This window comes from Hemitrygon akajei, chromosome 12 (assembly GCF_048418815.1).
Source record: "Hemitrygon akajei chromosome 12, sHemAka1.3, whole genome shotgun sequence".
In the NCBI taxonomy this organism is placed as follows: domain Eukaryota; kingdom Metazoa; phylum Chordata; class Chondrichthyes; order Myliobatiformes; family Dasyatidae; genus Hemitrygon; species Hemitrygon akajei.
Genome location: NC_133135.1, coordinates 62,631,598 through 62,648,133, shown reverse-complemented (window position 1 = coordinate 62,648,133; position 16,536 = coordinate 62,631,598). Strand labels below are relative to the sequence as shown.

The 16,536-nt window shown below is 39.3% G+C and overlaps 1 protein-coding gene across 4 annotated transcripts in view; it reads left to right on the top strand.

The window, feature by feature from the left end:
• smg7 (SMG7 nonsense mediated mRNA decay factor) overlaps nt 1–16,536 on the top strand; it is a 120,370-nt gene that overhangs the window by 46,732 nt on the left and 57,102 nt on the right. For all 4 annotated transcript variants that reach the window (XM_073063277.1, XM_073063276.1, XM_073063275.1 and 1 more), the window contains exons 9-13: nt 339–501; nt 750–906; nt 1,810–1,880; nt 4,869–4,929; nt 8,909–9,028. In XM_073063277.1, coding sequence (XP_072919378.1) covers nt 339–501; nt 750–906; nt 1,810–1,880; nt 4,869–4,929; nt 8,909–9,028 — 572 coding nt within the window. The remainder of the gene's footprint in view (nt 1–338; nt 502–749; nt 907–1,809; nt 1,881–4,868; nt 4,930–8,908; nt 9,029–16,536) is intronic.

Genomic DNA, 16,536 nt, shown 5'->3' with positions numbered 1-16,536 from the left:
GCTTCTGCTCATTCTGAAACTCTTACATTTTGTCCCAAATCTATGTTTTTCAGGAGGTAAATACAAAAATAATTTGTGATTCTATTTGTTGGGATGAGTACTGTTTAATTTCTGTGTGGTAATATGGTAATTTTTAAAGCTAATAGGTCTAAATTTTTTTTCTGTTTTCATATCAAATTTGAATACTGGATAACTTATTTCAATATGAAGTGCATACCCTCTTCTAGGACATTGATCCCTTGTGATTGCCAATTTTTTCCATTTGTGGCTTGGAAACACTACTCTTCAGGAGTTCTCTGCAGCAGTCATAATTCTGATATAGATTTTGATATTTTCAGAGACTTCTTCCTCAGAAGGCATTTAGTTCTCAGCAACTCGTACACCTCACAGTCATTAATCTGTTTGAGTTACACCATCTGCGTGATTTCAGTACTGAATCTGACGACCATTGCTATAGTCAGGAAGAACTACTGTGTTGGACACAACTCCTGGGTCTCTTCAGTAAGTAGCATCTTAATTTGGTTTTACTTTTTGTTCATTTGTTTTATTGGTTTTAGCTTTTGTTCATTTGTCATTGGTTGTTGGGTGAGGAACACCTGGACTTTGCTGTGCCAGTTGAAGTAATTGTTTAAATCATTTTATATTTGATTGAAGAAATGTGATTATTTTAAAATATATGGCATGCAATGAGGTGAAGACTACCGCAGTAAAGTAGTTGTGAAAATCCCTATTCTCATTCAATTCTCCAGTGTCTTTTCTTGGAGTAATGTGCAAGTGTGCACTGCAGGATGAGAACCTCAAAGAAGCCTTGGGTGAATGCCCTCTGCCAGCTGTTAAAGTTTCATTGGATTGGCTGAAACTCAGACCCAATGTCTTTCAGGAGAGTGCATTAGAAGAAAGGCAGCAGTAAGTATTCCTTATTCAGATCTAGCGCAGTTAAGAAATTTATTGGTAGATCTTTTAAGTGACCCAAAGTCCTGCAATACTTAAATGATAACTCATTTGTGTTCTTTATCTGGCGTTGATGCTAGTCTTCTTGTTTTTTCTCCCCCATACACTTCGTAGGTAGAATTGTTAACGTACCTTTCTGAATGTACATTTTTTTAAGAACATTTTGGAACTACTGCAAATTCGATGTCCATGCAAATGTTTCTGGAGCACCATACTCTGAGCTAATGCTCAGATCTAAGAAATAATTTAGGGGGGTATTTGAAAATTGAAGAGCCTGTTTGTCTGCTATATAACTATAAAACTAAAAATAAAGCTCCCATGAGTGAAATATAATAACGGACACTTTGTGCACAGTTTTACAGTTCAGTTTTTGTTTGATCTTCAAGTGAGTAAGCCTGATGGGACTTCAGATAAATACTATCAAAAATTGATCTTAAGACTGAATTGCTTTCTTACCCACGTTGTGAAGGATGGGATTGTAGTTATAGGTAGCTCAGTCTGGAAAATAGAGATGTTCATTTACTGAGCCAACATGTTGTTTGTTAATTTTTTAAATTGGTTGACCAAATGATGCATCTTGACATGTGAGATTTAGACAGTCATATATCTGTTGTTTTCCTGTACCTTTATCAGGGCTACACTGCACTTCCGTGTTTTTGTTTTCTGCTTAGACTGGGTGGAAAATATTCTGATTTGATCTAACAATTGATGAAGCAAGCACCTTTTGCTCCTCATTAAGCTTTTCCTTTATCTTTCATATAATTATGTAAGATATAATCATTCGTGAACTATATATAGCTCCCACAAAAAGTGTGTGGCTCTTAGAATTCAAATTTCTTATTGCATTTTTTTCCTCAGCATTTGGCCCTGGATTGTATCATTGCTGAACAGTTTTCATCCACAGGAGGATGATTTGTCCAGTTTTAATGGTAAGACTGCTTTCTGCTTTTGAAAATAGTAATTGTGAATGCAAAAATGAATGCATTTGAATTTTAATGTGAATATGAGGGTATTTTATTTCACCTGTATTTACTAATTTAATCCAACAATATATCAGATATTAGGAAAAGACAGGCTCGTCTTTAAAACAATTTAATGTTGGAGTTGGCCAAACACTCATTGCTATGAAATGTTCCAAACATGTTTGGTATAACTCTGCATAAGTGTACTGCTTGACCCTGATGAAATTTTCTTATCTAAACCAATTCCCTTACGAGCAAGAAGGCAGGTAGGCATTGTTATTCTTATTGGCTCTTTGGAGTTGCCTAAGAGCTGTACAGTGGAGTTTTCCTTCAATTGTGTATTAAGTATATCTGTAGCTTGGTGCATTAGACCTTTTTGCTCATGTAAAATTTAATATTGGGGGTATGAAATCCAAAAATCAGGAGGAACGCCTGGAGCATTTTGACGGTGAGCCATTGTTTCTGGGCTACAACGTCTGCTGCTACTTGTTGGTTAGCTTCCTAAACATACAAACTATCCCTTTTGATATATGTAATTTACAGAGGATTTTGGACATTATCATATCTGGGCAAGTGTGACTTTCTATTGTACGTACACAATTATGCTGGAACAGATATCCAACACGAAGAACTTAGAAAATGTGCTGAAAGTTCCCATTTGATGAAATGATTTTGGAAACATTGTATTACATTGAATTTCTTGCTCCAACTTTTCTATGAACACTGGAGATTTGTGGTCATGTTTGTGGAGATAACAGTAGATTAGCCAATGAACAATCCAAAACTCATCGGTACCTAGGAGTAACCTTGGAGATTCTTACTTGGACGATGATATAATGTAAGATTGGCCAGTGCCAAGTTGGAAATGTTGCCATGAGGTCTTGTACTTTTGAATCAAGATATTGAAGACAACAAAACTGCACTTCAAACATGTTGTTAGCCCTTTTAGAGTTATCATTCCCCACCCCCTCCTTGCTAGTCACAGCTAACAAGAGGGTTACATCTGCTCTCACTCCATCATTGACATTGCCTAGGAGAGTCAGATGTCTCCCTCGGGGACAAAAGCCAGTATTTTTTTTTCTCTTCCCTGCCCTGTCCTCCTAAGATCTGAGTAGAAGTTCTCTTTGCACTTATCTGATGTTTTCAGTATTGGGGCATTTTAACAGATAACTTTAGACTTTAGTGTATTGGTTCTGTTTTGGAATGAGTTAGAGGGATGTGAGGGTTTCACAGGAGGAGCTGTGAAGATCCCAGACCAGAAAGCTTGATAGACTAATATCAAGCATGACCATGCCTTTGTATTAATGCTTTTCAGTGCAAAACTAAGCCATACTGTGCCTTGCCAGTGCTGTTCTATGCCTTGCCTTCTGGAAGTCTCTCACTACAGGACTTTCAGACATGGCACAAAATCCTTCTGGTCTACTGATAGCAGATATTTCTGCCCTTTCATGTTTCTGTGTCTTAGACTACTTAAAGCAGGTTCCTTGAGTCAAGTACCCCAAATCTATTGTAGAGTAAATGAACCAATTATAGAGTTTTCTCTCAGACTAATATCTCCGGCATTTAGTCCCTCATTACATTTAGTTTGTTCTTTTGGGCAGCCCTGTCTTTACTTGCCTGAAATGTGCTGAAAACTTGGAAAATGTGCAATACCCCATTGTCTCCTGAGAACACCTGGCCCATAACTGCTCGAGGTAAAGATGATGATGGCATTGAAAATCTCAAATTGATGCATCACAAGAAAATATGAACACCTGGCTCTGAAGCTTGCTTTGCCAATCAATGTGGTTGCAACCAATATGCCTTGGGCCCTCGGTTCTTTTCTGTGCTAGTTCCCAAGAGCTCTCGGTTACTCAATTTTTCAAAAATTGCTCTACTTTCTCATGCCTCTGTTGAACTAGCCTCCACAACCATCTAAGACGAAGTCTGGGGATTCACTATACTTTGTGAGGAAAGAATTCCTACACCTCAATTTTAAATAACCGTTCCCTTGTAACAATATTCCCTTCTTTGAGACTTCCAATATAGTAAACCCATCGCAGCATCTACACTGATATCTACTTTGTCTTGTACTGTTAGAATGTTGTGCATTTCAGCAAGATCACCACCATTCTTATTTTTGTCATGTGTCAGAGAAGACAGAAGCCAAGCACACAGAAACTATCCAACTGTACATCCTGTCTGGTACCTCCTGACCCATGTATGGTAGATTTCTTTCAATCTTGAAGCACCACCTCAGAGAGGAGCTTATACTTGTAAGTATTAAGTACAGTTGCAAGAATAAGTTTATGAACCCTTTGCAATTACCTGGTTTTCTGCATTAATTGCTCATAAAATGTGGTCCAGTCTACATCTAAGTCACAATAGAAGACAAACACAATCTGCCTAAACTAATACCACACAAACAATTGTGCTACTTCTAGTCAATATTGAGCACACCATTTAAGCAATCAAAGTCATGCAAGGTATCCTGGAAATATTGATGAATTGAAACCGTTTTATATGGAAGAATCGTCTAAAACTTCTCCTAGTCTTTATGCAAGTCTGATCAGCAGCTACAGAAAATGTTCGGTGGAGGTTATTGCTGCTAAAGGAGGTTCTACCAGTTATTAAATACAAAGGTTCATCTATTTTTTCCAGCCCGGATTGTGATTAAACAATGTGTTAAATAAAGATGTGAGAAGTACATTTGTTTGTGTATTAGTAGTTTAGGCAGATTGTGTTTGTCTTATTATTGTGACTTAGGTGAAAATCGGACCACATTTTATGAGTAATTAATGCAGAAAACCGGGTAATTGTAAACGTTTCAGAAACTTTTCTTGCAACTGTAAGAGGAGATTAACTAGGACTTAGACATTCTACAATATGTAAAACTATAAGTAACAGTTTTGTGTAATGTTTTCCCTGCTGCAATTATATTATTTATCCCTTTCCCATCTCTTCCCTCCTTTACAGCTACTCCTCTTCCTGAAGAATTTGAATTGCAGGGATTTCTTGCTCTCAGACCTTCACTAAGGTAAAAAAAAGTTTATTAAAAGAAACAATCATAAAATGATTTGCACATGATTTGATATTTGGACCTTCTAAAATATTTTAATTATCATGACAAATGTTATAGACTTTACAGAAAAATGAACTCATGATCTTGACTCTCCTCTCCAATGTGCCACGTCAATAGCTTAAAATCAAACTTTTTTTTGGGAAACTTCTAACCTGCCCTAAAACCTCAGGTGGATCATTTGAAAAAGTTAGCATGGAACTACAGGATATTTAATACCTATGATAATGCTTCTGATCTGATTTTAGTTATAGAATTTTATATTGTTGAAGGCAATTTGGTACCTGTAATGCTAACTATTTCCATTGTTCTGCTGTTTCTCCCCATCTATCTTTTGAATATTTTAATTTTTATCTACTCTTAAAAGTTGACTCTGTTCTCCCTATTGTTTCTGCTGAAATCATTGTATCCTAGACAATCTCCTTTTAATTTTTATTTTTAAACTTTACTGTCACACTCGACACTTTATTCGTAAGCTACCTTACCAGTCTAGATTTATATAGTCTTAAGTATTGCTTTATGCCTAATGATGTACTTCATTCTGAAACTACCTTAAGCAAGGAGCAGTATAGAATTCAGTGTTAATTTAAGTATTTTATATGTTCTCCCAACAGTTTTTTGTGCTTATTGTCTTCTACTGAAATGATTTGTTTAACAGATTGAAATGGCAAAAAGGAACAATTTCTCCCCCAGATATTGTAAAATTGTATTCTTGTTAGTTGATTTTTACTACTATATTCAATAACCTCCGTAAAAGTGAATTGTGTGCATCTGATTTAATGCAAGTTACTGTAGGATGTTTTTGAAATAGGCACAGATCAATTGCGTAAAGTTTATATCCCGATTATCTAATTATTTTAAATAACACCCCCTCCAGCTGCATTTGTGCCTCTAAATTTAACAGCTCAAATTCAGAAGAATAGTATTTTAATCTTTTAGGCTCATTTTAGACTCTTCTGTTAAAATTAATTGTTTAATATCAGCTCCTTTACTTCCCTCCACCTGCACGTCAGCTATGTGTCACTGAAACCCATTCATGCCTTGATTAACTCCACATTTAATTATTACAGAGATTTCATAGCCATTGTCCTTTCTTTACGTGGTGTAAATTTCAGCTCTTCTTGTACTAGGTTGATAATGTGATCACATGTCAAATCTGTTTGTGCAATATTCTGTCTGCAAGTTTTTTTCAAAGAAAACTCATAGCTCCCAAGGCTAAAGTTCAAAACCTTTTTATATTTGTTTAAATCCATACGTGGGCTTGCCATAATACCATAACCAGCTGGTATAATCTCCCCAGGAAGCAGTTCCCTTCTCCTCTGGTCCAACTTTGTAGTTGTTCTTTTAGTTACCTAAGGACTGCTCTTCAGTTTTAACAGTGGAGCACTCCTAAACATAAAAGAACAGTGAAAGAAAATAAAGTTTAGAATTCATTGCATTGTAAATTATTGATTCATGGACTGTTCTTGTATTAATTTGTTGTTGATTGTAGGTCAGGGTTCAGCAAGAAAGAAATTGGATTTTTAAGCTTTGTTCAGATGCACACAGTAGAAGTACACAAAACGTACTTTGCTGTCTAAAAGGACTAGGTAATTTCTAGTAATAAAGAATGCTTCTGATTTTAATGGCATCAGGGTCATCTTGTTTGAAAGATCTATTGAATCTAAAGTATACTGAATATGTCTAAATGTACTGAATTTCATTACATTTAGGGATTGGCATTAATTTGTGTAACTTGAAATTACACCAGGTAATTCTGCTCCCTCTCAAGTTTAAAAACAGGCATAATTAATTCAAAGCCTTACTTATTTTTCTGTTCAATAAGTAATTGCTAAACTTTATTACAATAATATTTACCTGGCCTTAACTTTTTTCCATTTGCTTACCCAATAGAATGGAAGCAACGGACAGAAGCTTTTGAAGGATTAAATAGTACATTTACATTTTGTTTTTATATCAGTTTCCCAGTTTAGCTGCCGTGTGGCATTTTAATATTATACTGACTTTTTTTTCTGGTTTTCTACATGAGAGGAGGTATTTCCATAGTTTTGGGCCCTAGTATTATTTGAAATGCCTTAATTAGGTAATCTCATAATTTAAATTTGTGGGAATAAACCCAAGTGTGTGCAATACATTAATTTAACTGTGTTGAAATCAGTGGTCAGAGCTAAGTTCAAAACTTAATGAGTAGACTAACCGAGGCTCTTTATAATTGAGGCATTTTTTTGGCAACTGACCTTGAAATAGAGATTAGTATTCTGTTGATTTTTGGTATTAAATCGTATAGCTCTGATCTAGCTCTCTAATATGAGTACCTTGATGTACATATGTGTCTTCACACAGTTTCTGATTTCCAGCTCTTTAGAAAATATTTTGCTTTTCTTGGTTCCACACTGATGACCTCAAATTAATTTCCAGCTCCCACAATATTTCTTATTTTGTCAATCTGCCTTCAGTTTATGGAAACATAGAAAACATACAGCACAGTACAGGCCCTTTGGCCCACAAAGCTGTGCTGAACGTGTCCCTACCTTAGAACTACCTAGGCTTTACTCATAGCTCTCTATTTTTCTAAGCTCCGTGTAGCCATCCAGGAGTCTCTTAAAAGACTCTATTGTTTCTGCCTCCACTGCCGCCGCCGGCAGCACGTTCCACGCACTCCCCACTCTCTGCATAAAAAAACTTACCCCTGACAGCTTCTCTGTACCTACTTCCAAGCACCTTAAAACCATGCCCTCTTGTGCTAGCCATTTCAGCCCTCGGCAAAATCCTCTCCCAATCCACACAATCAATGCCTTTCATTATTTTGTATACCTCTATCAGGTCACCTCTCATCCTCTGTTGCTCCAAGGAGAAAAGGCTGAGGTCACTCAACCTATTCTCATAAGGCACGCTCCCCAATCCGGGCAACATCCTTGTAAGTCTCCTCTGCACCCTTTCTATGGCTTCCACGTCCTTCCTGTAGTGAGGCAACCAGAATTGAGCACAGTACTCCAAGTGAGTTCTGACCAGGGTCCTATATAGCTGCAACATTACCTGTCGGCTCTTAAACTCAATCCCACGATTGATGAAGGCCAATGCACCATATGCCGCCTTAACTACAGAGTCAACCTGCATAGCAGCTTTGAGTGTCCTATGGACTCGGACCCCAAGATCCCTCTGATCCTCCACATTGCCAAAAGTCTTATCATTAATGCTATATTCTGCCATCATATTTGACCTACCAAAATGAACCACCTCACACTTATCTGGGTTGAACTCCATCTGCCATGTTATTTTTTGGTCTTCCTAACTTAATGTCTCAAAATTTAAATAAACATTTTTATTTAACCATGGTGAAGGTCCCTTTGGAGCACCAAATATTATTGCTGCCAATTATCCTTTTAAATCTCACTGTTATGTACTTCACAATCAGATTCTTATGTTGTCTTGTTTACTTTTTAATTCTTGAATAGAACATTATTGAATATCTTCCAGGCACATAGCCACAAGTTCTCCAATCCATGGGTCGAAGTCCTGAACCTTGTTTCAGTGTTTTTTACTCTCTCCCTCCATGCACCCATAAAATTGTATTATTGAATGTCAGTTTCCAATACCTCTATTTGTACATTGCTTTGAAATTATTAATTCGACTATTCTCTGATGCTTTTCTGACTTTGGAGAGGGTGAGTAGTAGAGAAGTCTTAAAGTAAGATCTTTAAAATTGGAAATGATAGGATCCCAAAGTTAAATTATGCCCGTCTTGTTTTTTTGCATGGCTTTTAATCTTTTTTTCCTGCAAAATGCTCTTCTTTACTGAAGCTGTCAGATTGCTGTTTGGGTTTACATTTATCTTTAATTATCTAAGGACTTTTTTTTACTTTTATCACTGTTTCTGTTTTGTGTAATTAATCTGTTCAAGATGCTCTATACGTTGATGTATTTCATTCTTGTAAAGAAATCTGGATTTCTCGAGCGGGCACCAAGGAATAGTGGGTGACAAAGAAGGACAGCAACTAAGGACACGCCATCAGCGATTGCTTGCTTTGGGAAAGTGGATAGCAGAAAATCATTCCAGGTATATTGTCACTAAAATGAGAGTCTTATAATCGCTTCTTATGTGAGCAAATTACATTTGGCCGAACGTAGCCATATACCAAGGAAAGGGAATTGAAATCATTTAGAATTTTCAAAATTAAAACAATATTTGCTCTCTAATGACTCAGCAAGTTTATCCAAAGTTGTTTGAACTGTACAAACATGTAGTGTCTTTAATTTGATCCCAGACTTACATGAAAATAGTGTCTATCATTAACCTCTATTTAAGTTTACTGGTCCTTAATTTTTTTTTTAAAAAAGCAACTGCTCGACTGGCAGCACCCACAAAAAGCTTGAGGGACTCAGCATGCCTGGTAACATTTATGGAGAAGAGTAAAGAGTAAACAATCGACATTTTGGGCCAAGACCCTTCATCATTACTGGAAAAGATGAGAAGTTATAGCGAGAAGGTGGGAGGGGGAAGGAAAACGTACACGGTGGTAGGAGATAGGTGAAACCTGCGAGGGGGAAGGATGAAGTAAAGGGCTGGGAAGTTAATTGGTGAAGGAGATAAAGGGCTGCAGAGAGGGGAATCTTGATAGGAGGGGACAGAAGACCGTGGAAGAAAGGGAAGAGGGAGGAACACCAGAAGGAGGTGATGGGCAAGTAAGGTGAGAGAGAGAGGAATGGGAATGGTGGAGGAGGGGGAGGCAATTACCAGAAGTTCAAGAAATCATTGTTTATACCATCAGTTTGGAGGCTACCCAAATAGAATAAAGCGTATTGCTCTTCCAACCTAAGTGTGGCCTCATTGTGTCAGTAGAGGGGGCAATGGACTGATGAAATGGGAAGTAGAATTGAAATGGGTGGCCACCGGGAGATCCAACGTTGTTTGAGCCTTACAGCATTTCTGATGGGTGGAGTATAAGGGCTTGGCAAAGCAGTCTCCTAGTCTTTGTCGGGTCTCTGGTATACAGGAGGCCACACTGGGAGCACCGGACATAGTATATGACCCCAACAGACTCACAGGTGAAGTGTTACCTCACCTGGAAGGACTGTTTGGGGCCCTGAATAAGAGTGAGGGAGAAGGTATAGGGGCAGGCATGGCACTTGTTTCACTTGCACCGCTAAGTGCCAGGAGGGAGATCAGTGGGGAGGGATGAATGGAGAAGGGAGTCTTAGAGAGCAGTCTCTGCAGAAAACGGAAAGTGGCGCGGGTGGGGGGAGACGTGCTTGGTGGTGGGATCCCGTTGGAGATGGATAAGCAGTTATCCACCGCTATTCTCTGGCATTTCCCATCCAGCCACTGTTGAATCCATTTTACTACTTCAATATTAATACCTAACGATTTAACCTTCCTAACTAACCTTCCATGTGGAACCTTGTCAAAGGCCTTGCTGAAGTCCATATTGACAACTGCACTGCTTTACCCTCGTCAACTTTCCTAGTAACCCTTCAAAAAAATTCAATAAGATTTGTCAAACATGACCTTCCACGCACAAATCCATGTTAACTGTTCCTAATCAGACCCTGTCTATCCAGATAATTATATATACCATCTCTAAGAATACTTTCCATTAACTTACCCACCACTGACGTCCAACTTACAGGCCGATAATTGCTAGGCTTACTCTTAGAACCCTTTTTAAACAATGAAACCACATGAGCAATACGCCAATCCTCTGGCACCATCCCTGTTTCTAATGACATTTGAAATATTTCTGTCAGAACCCAGAGACTTATCCACTTCTATATTCCTTAAAAGCACCAGTACTTCCTCTTCTTTAACCATCATAGTTTCTATAACTACCCTACTTGTTTCCCTTACCTTACACAATTCAATATCCTTCTCCTTATTGAATACCGAAGAAAAGAAATTGTTCAAAATCTCCTCCATCTCTTTTGGCTCCACACATAGCTGTCCACTCTGATTCCCTAAGGGACCAATTTTATCCCTCACTACCCTTTTGCTATTAATATATCTGTAGAAACCCTTCGGATTTATTTTCACCTTACTTGCCAAAGCAACCTCATATCTTTTAGCTTTTCTAATTTCTTTCTTAAGATTCTTTTTGCATTCTTTATATTCCTCGAGCACCTTACTTACTCCATGATGCCTATATTTATTGTAGATCTCTCTCTTTTTCTGAACCAAGTTTCCGATATCCCTTGAAAACCATGGCTCTCTCAAACTTTTAACCTTTCCTTTCAACTTAACAGGAACATAAAGATTCTATACGCTCAAAATTTCACCTTTAAATTACCTCCATTTCTCTATTACATCCTTCCCATAAAACAAATTGTCCCAATCCACTCTTTCTAAATCCTTTCGCATCTCCTCAAAGTTAGACTTTCTCCAATCAAAAATCTCAACCCTTGGTCCAGACCTATCCTTCTCCATAATTATATTGAAACTAATGGCATTGTGATCACTGGACCCAAAGTGCTCCCCAACACATACCTCCGTCACCTGACCTATCTCATTCCCTAACAGGAGATCCAACACTGCCCCTTCTCTAGTTGGTACCTCTATGTATTGCTGCAAAAAACTATCCTGCACACATTTTACAAACTCCAAACCATCCGGTCCTTTTACAGAATGGACTTCCCAGTCTATGTGTGGAAAATTAAAATCTCCCACAATCACAACCTTGTGCTTACTACAAGTATCTGCTATCTCCTTACAAATTTGCTCCTCCAATTCTCGCTTCCTATTAGGTGGTCTATAATACACCCCTATAAGTGTTATTACGCCTTTCCTATTCCTCAATTCCACCCAAATAGTTTCCCTAGATGAGCCCTCTAATCTATCCTGCCAGAGCACCACTGTAATATTTTCTCTTGACAAGCAATGCAACACGTCCCCCTCTTGCCTCTCAGATTCTATCACACCTGAAGCAACAAAATCCAGGAATGATTAGTTGAAACTAATTATTGAGAGTAGGGGAGATTGAAACAAGAGGACATGAGTTGAGAGTTAGGGGGCAGAAGTTTACGAGTAACACAAGGGAGAACTTCTTTACTCAGAGAGTGGTAGCTGTGTGGAACGAGCTTCCAGTAGAAGTGGAAGAGGCAGGTTCGATATTGTCATTTAAAAAAATTGGACAGGAAAGGAATGGAGGGTTATGGGCTGAGTGCGGGTCAGTGGGACTAGGTGAGAGTAAGCGTTAGGCACGGACTAGAAGGGCCGAGATGGCTTGTTTCCGTGCTGTAATTGTTTTATATATGTATATACATATATATATATATATATAGTTGCAGAGAATTATGTGCTGGATGTGGAGACTGGTTGGGTGGTAGGTGAATACAAGAGGAACCCTATCCCTGGTGCGATGGCAGGAGGATGGATAAAGGCACACATGTGTGAAATGGAAGAGATGGCGGGTGAGGACAGCATTGATGTTGGAGGAAGGAATGCCCCTTTCTTGGAAGGAGGAGGACATCTCATTAGTTCTGGAATGAAAAGCCTTTTCCTGAGAGCAGATGTGGCAGAGATGGAAGAATTGAGAGAAGGGGATAGCATTTTTACAAGTAACAGGATGAAAAGAGGAATAGTCCAGTAGCTATGAGAATCAGTGGGTTTATAATAGATGTCAGTAGATGATCTGTCTCCAGAGATCAAGAAAGGGGAGGGCAGTGTTGGAAATGGACCAGGTAAATTTGAGGGCAGGGTGGAAGTTGGAGGCAAAGTTGATGAAGTCGACGAGCTCAGCAAGAGTGCAGGAAGCAGCCTTAATGCATCGAAAAGGTGGGGAGTGATACTGGTATAGGCTTGGAACATAGACTGTTCCATGTAGCCGACAAAACGGCAGGCATAGCTGGGACCCATGCGAGTGCCCGTGACTGCACCTTTGGTTTGGAGGAAGTGGGAGGAGCTGAAGAAGAAATGATTGAAAGTGAGGACTAGTTCTGCCAGATGGAGGAGAGTGGTGGTGGAGGGGAACAGGTTGAGTCTCTTATTTAAAAAGAAGTGGAGAGCTTTAAGGCCCTCCTGATGGGGATGGATGAATATAGGGACTGAATGTCCATGGTGAAAATGAGATGATCTGGGCCTCTTACCATATCCCTCCCCTTACTCAATCTCTGTCTCTGTCTGGAGACAGTTTATCTACTGATATCTTTTATAAACCCTTTGATTCTCACAGCTACCAAGGCTATGCTTCTTCCCACCCTGTCACTTGTAAAAATGCTATTTCAGTTCCTCTGTCTCTGCTACATCTGGTTTTAGGATGAGGCTTTTCATTCCTGATCTACTGATGTCCTCCTTCATAGAAAGGGGATTTCCTTCCTGCATCATCAACACTGCCTTCACCAGCATCTCTTTCATTTCACACACATCTGCCCTCACCCCATCCTTCCAGCATCCCACCGGGAATAGAGCTCTTCTTGTCCTCACCTACCACCTGAATAGCCTCCATGTCCGACACGTAATTCTGTGTAACTTTCACCGTCTCTTAACAGGATCCCCTTACCAAACACATCTTTCCCTCCCCCCCCCGCCCCCGCTTTCTGCAGGGATCACTCCCTAAGCAACTCCCTTGTCCATTCATCCCTCCCTACTGATCTCCATCCTTGCAAGTGAAACAAGTGTGATACCTGTCCCATACCCTTCCCTCACTCCTATTCAGGGCCCCAAGCAGTCCTTCCAAGTGAAGCAACAATTATCTTGTGAGTCTGTTGGGGTCATCTGCTGTATCCTGTGCTCCCGGTGTGGCCTCCTGTAGATTGAGAGACCACTTCGCCAAGCACCTACACTCCATTCGCCAGAAGAAGCGGGATCTCTTGATAGCCACACATTTGAATTCTATTTCCCATTCCCATTTCGACATCTCAGTCCGTGCCCTCCTCTATACTGTTGCAATGAGGCCACACCCGGTTAGAGGACCAACACCTTATGTTCCATTTGGGTAACCTCTAATCTGATGCCACAAACATCAAATTCTCAAAATTCTGGTAATTGCCCCTCCCCCACCCACATACCACCTTTACCATTCATTCCCATTTCCCTCTCTCACCTTATCTCCATACCTGCTCACACCTCCCTCTGGTGCTCCTCCCCCTTTCCTTTCTTCCATGGTCTTCTACCCTCTTCTATCAGTTTCCCCCCTTCTTCAGTCCTTTATCTCTTTCATCTATCAGCTCCCAGCTCTTTACTTCACCCTCCTCCCAGTTTCATCTATCACCTACCACCTTGTACTGCTTCCTCCCCTCACCCCCACCTTCTTGCTCTGACTTCTCATCTTTTTTCCCAGTCCTGATGAAAGACCTCAGCCCGAAACATCGACTGTTTACTCTTTTCCATGTATGCTTCCTGGCCTGTTGAGTTCTTCCAGCATTTTGTGTGTGTGTGTTGCTTGGATTTCCAGCATCTGCAGATTTTCTCATGTAACTGCTCAAACTGGTATTGTCTATGCAATATTGAACAGGGATGGTCTTGTTCATTTAAAGAGCCTTTTAAGTTCACTTATCATTCAGCCATACATGAATACACCCAAACGAAACAGTGCTGCTATGGGGCCAAGGTGCAAAACACAGTCAGACACAGCACAAGGTACATATAGCACAAATAATTAAAAGGTTTACAGTAGAATATGGCATTCATAGATAATGGATTTTATACCCTAATAATCAACAGAAGGTAGAATGTGGCCAACTCTCAAATGGCTGTAACCCATTTGTCCTTGATATTCAACCTTGTATCTTTTAAACATAGACAACTTTGGAAATAATTTGGCAATAAGGTCTCATCTAACCCTCCTTCGGAAGAAAAGAATGAAAGAGTGTAAACTATCACAAGTGCACTTAACAGTTGGAGATTGTTTAAAACAAACTGCAGAAATTGGAAATTTGAATCAAATACCAAAAAATGCTGGAATCTCTCAGCAAGAAAAATATTTCAGGTCAAGAATCCTTTAGAATTTAGGCAAATGAGAAAACCGTTTCATCTTCATCTCATGGAAGATGAGTACTGAAGGGAGTACAGGGTGCAGGCCAAAATTGTCATGTTAACAATTGCTTTAAGAAATTAGACATAAGAGAAAAAATAGTACTACAACTGTTGGGGTGAGGTTTAAAGCTAAACGTGGTAAAATTAGGGAAATACACAGTATCTAACATTGTTTTTTGAAGTTTAGTGTTACCACAACAATTTGGGTCTGGACCCTGTCATACATAGCCTGTGTTCTCTCCACTACGCCCCTTTCTTTGCAACTTAAAACATGAATTTTTACATTTTTCCAGTGATCATGACCAGAAATTTTGAGTATACAGTGCCTTGTAAAAGTATTCAGCTCCCAATCCTTTGTTCATATAAATGAGTATTACAACCAGGGATTCTGATCATTGTAACTGAGAGTTTTCATTTGTGAATCATATGCTCCCTTTTCACAATAGAGTCCAAAAAGCAGGGAAAATTGTAAAAAATGAAAAACCAGAAGTTCAAAAACTGAATTGTCAGCAGTTCAAAAGGATTCATCCCTCTTTTTTCAATACTTAATTGAACTACCTCTCACAGCAATGACAGTAACAGCTTCGGATAAGTCTTTACCAGCTTTGCACAATGTGATGGAGCAAGATTTGTCCGTTCTTCCTCGCCAAATTGCTCAAGCTGTGTCAGGTTAGTTGTGGAGCGACAGTATACCACAATTTTGAGGTCTTGCCAGAGTTTGATCAGGTTGAGATCGGGACTATGATGGGACCACTCAAGGACATCAATTTTCTTCATTTGACGCCACTCCATGGTTGCTCTGGCAGTGTGCTTTAGGTCATTGTCCTGCTGAAGGAAAAACTTCTTCCCCAGTTTATGCTTTCTAGCAGATGTTAGCAGGTTTTTAATCCAGGACCTCTCTGTATCTAGCAACATTCATCGTCCCATCAATCCTGACCAGATTTCTAGTCCCTGCTGCTGAAAAGCATCCCCATAGCATGATGTTACCTCTACCACACCTTATAATAGGAATGGTGTTACCTGGCTGATGTATAAATATTAGATTTATGCCACACATACTGTTTAGTGGTGAGGCCAAAAAATTCCACTTTAGTCTCATCTGATCACAAGACAATCTTCCACATCTTTACAGCATCTTCTAAGTGATGCTTTGCAGTGTCTTAATGGGCAAAGGTATGCTTTCTTCTTAGCCAAGGCTGCTTTTTGTCGTTCTTCATAAATACTCTTTTTGTGCAAGGTCTTGGTGATTGTGGAACAATGATCTTCATATCCAGGTGCAGCCATTGACTTCTGCAGCTCCCTCAGAGTGACAGTTGGGATTACAGTAGCCTCTCTTACAAATGCCATTCTCCTTTGGTTAGTTTAGAGGGCAGCCTGACCTAGGCAATGTAGCTGTGGTTTCATATTTTTTCCATTTTTTCATGATGGAATGCACTGAGCACCGAGGTATGTTCAGTGCTTATGAGATTGTCTTGTACCTTTCCCCAAATTAGTGCATCTCTATCATTTCCCTAACTTGTGTTCAGTGCTGTATTGTCTTCAGTTTGGTTTGGTCTGTTGAAAATCTACCATACTGTTGAATTTACACAGAAAAGGGGTAT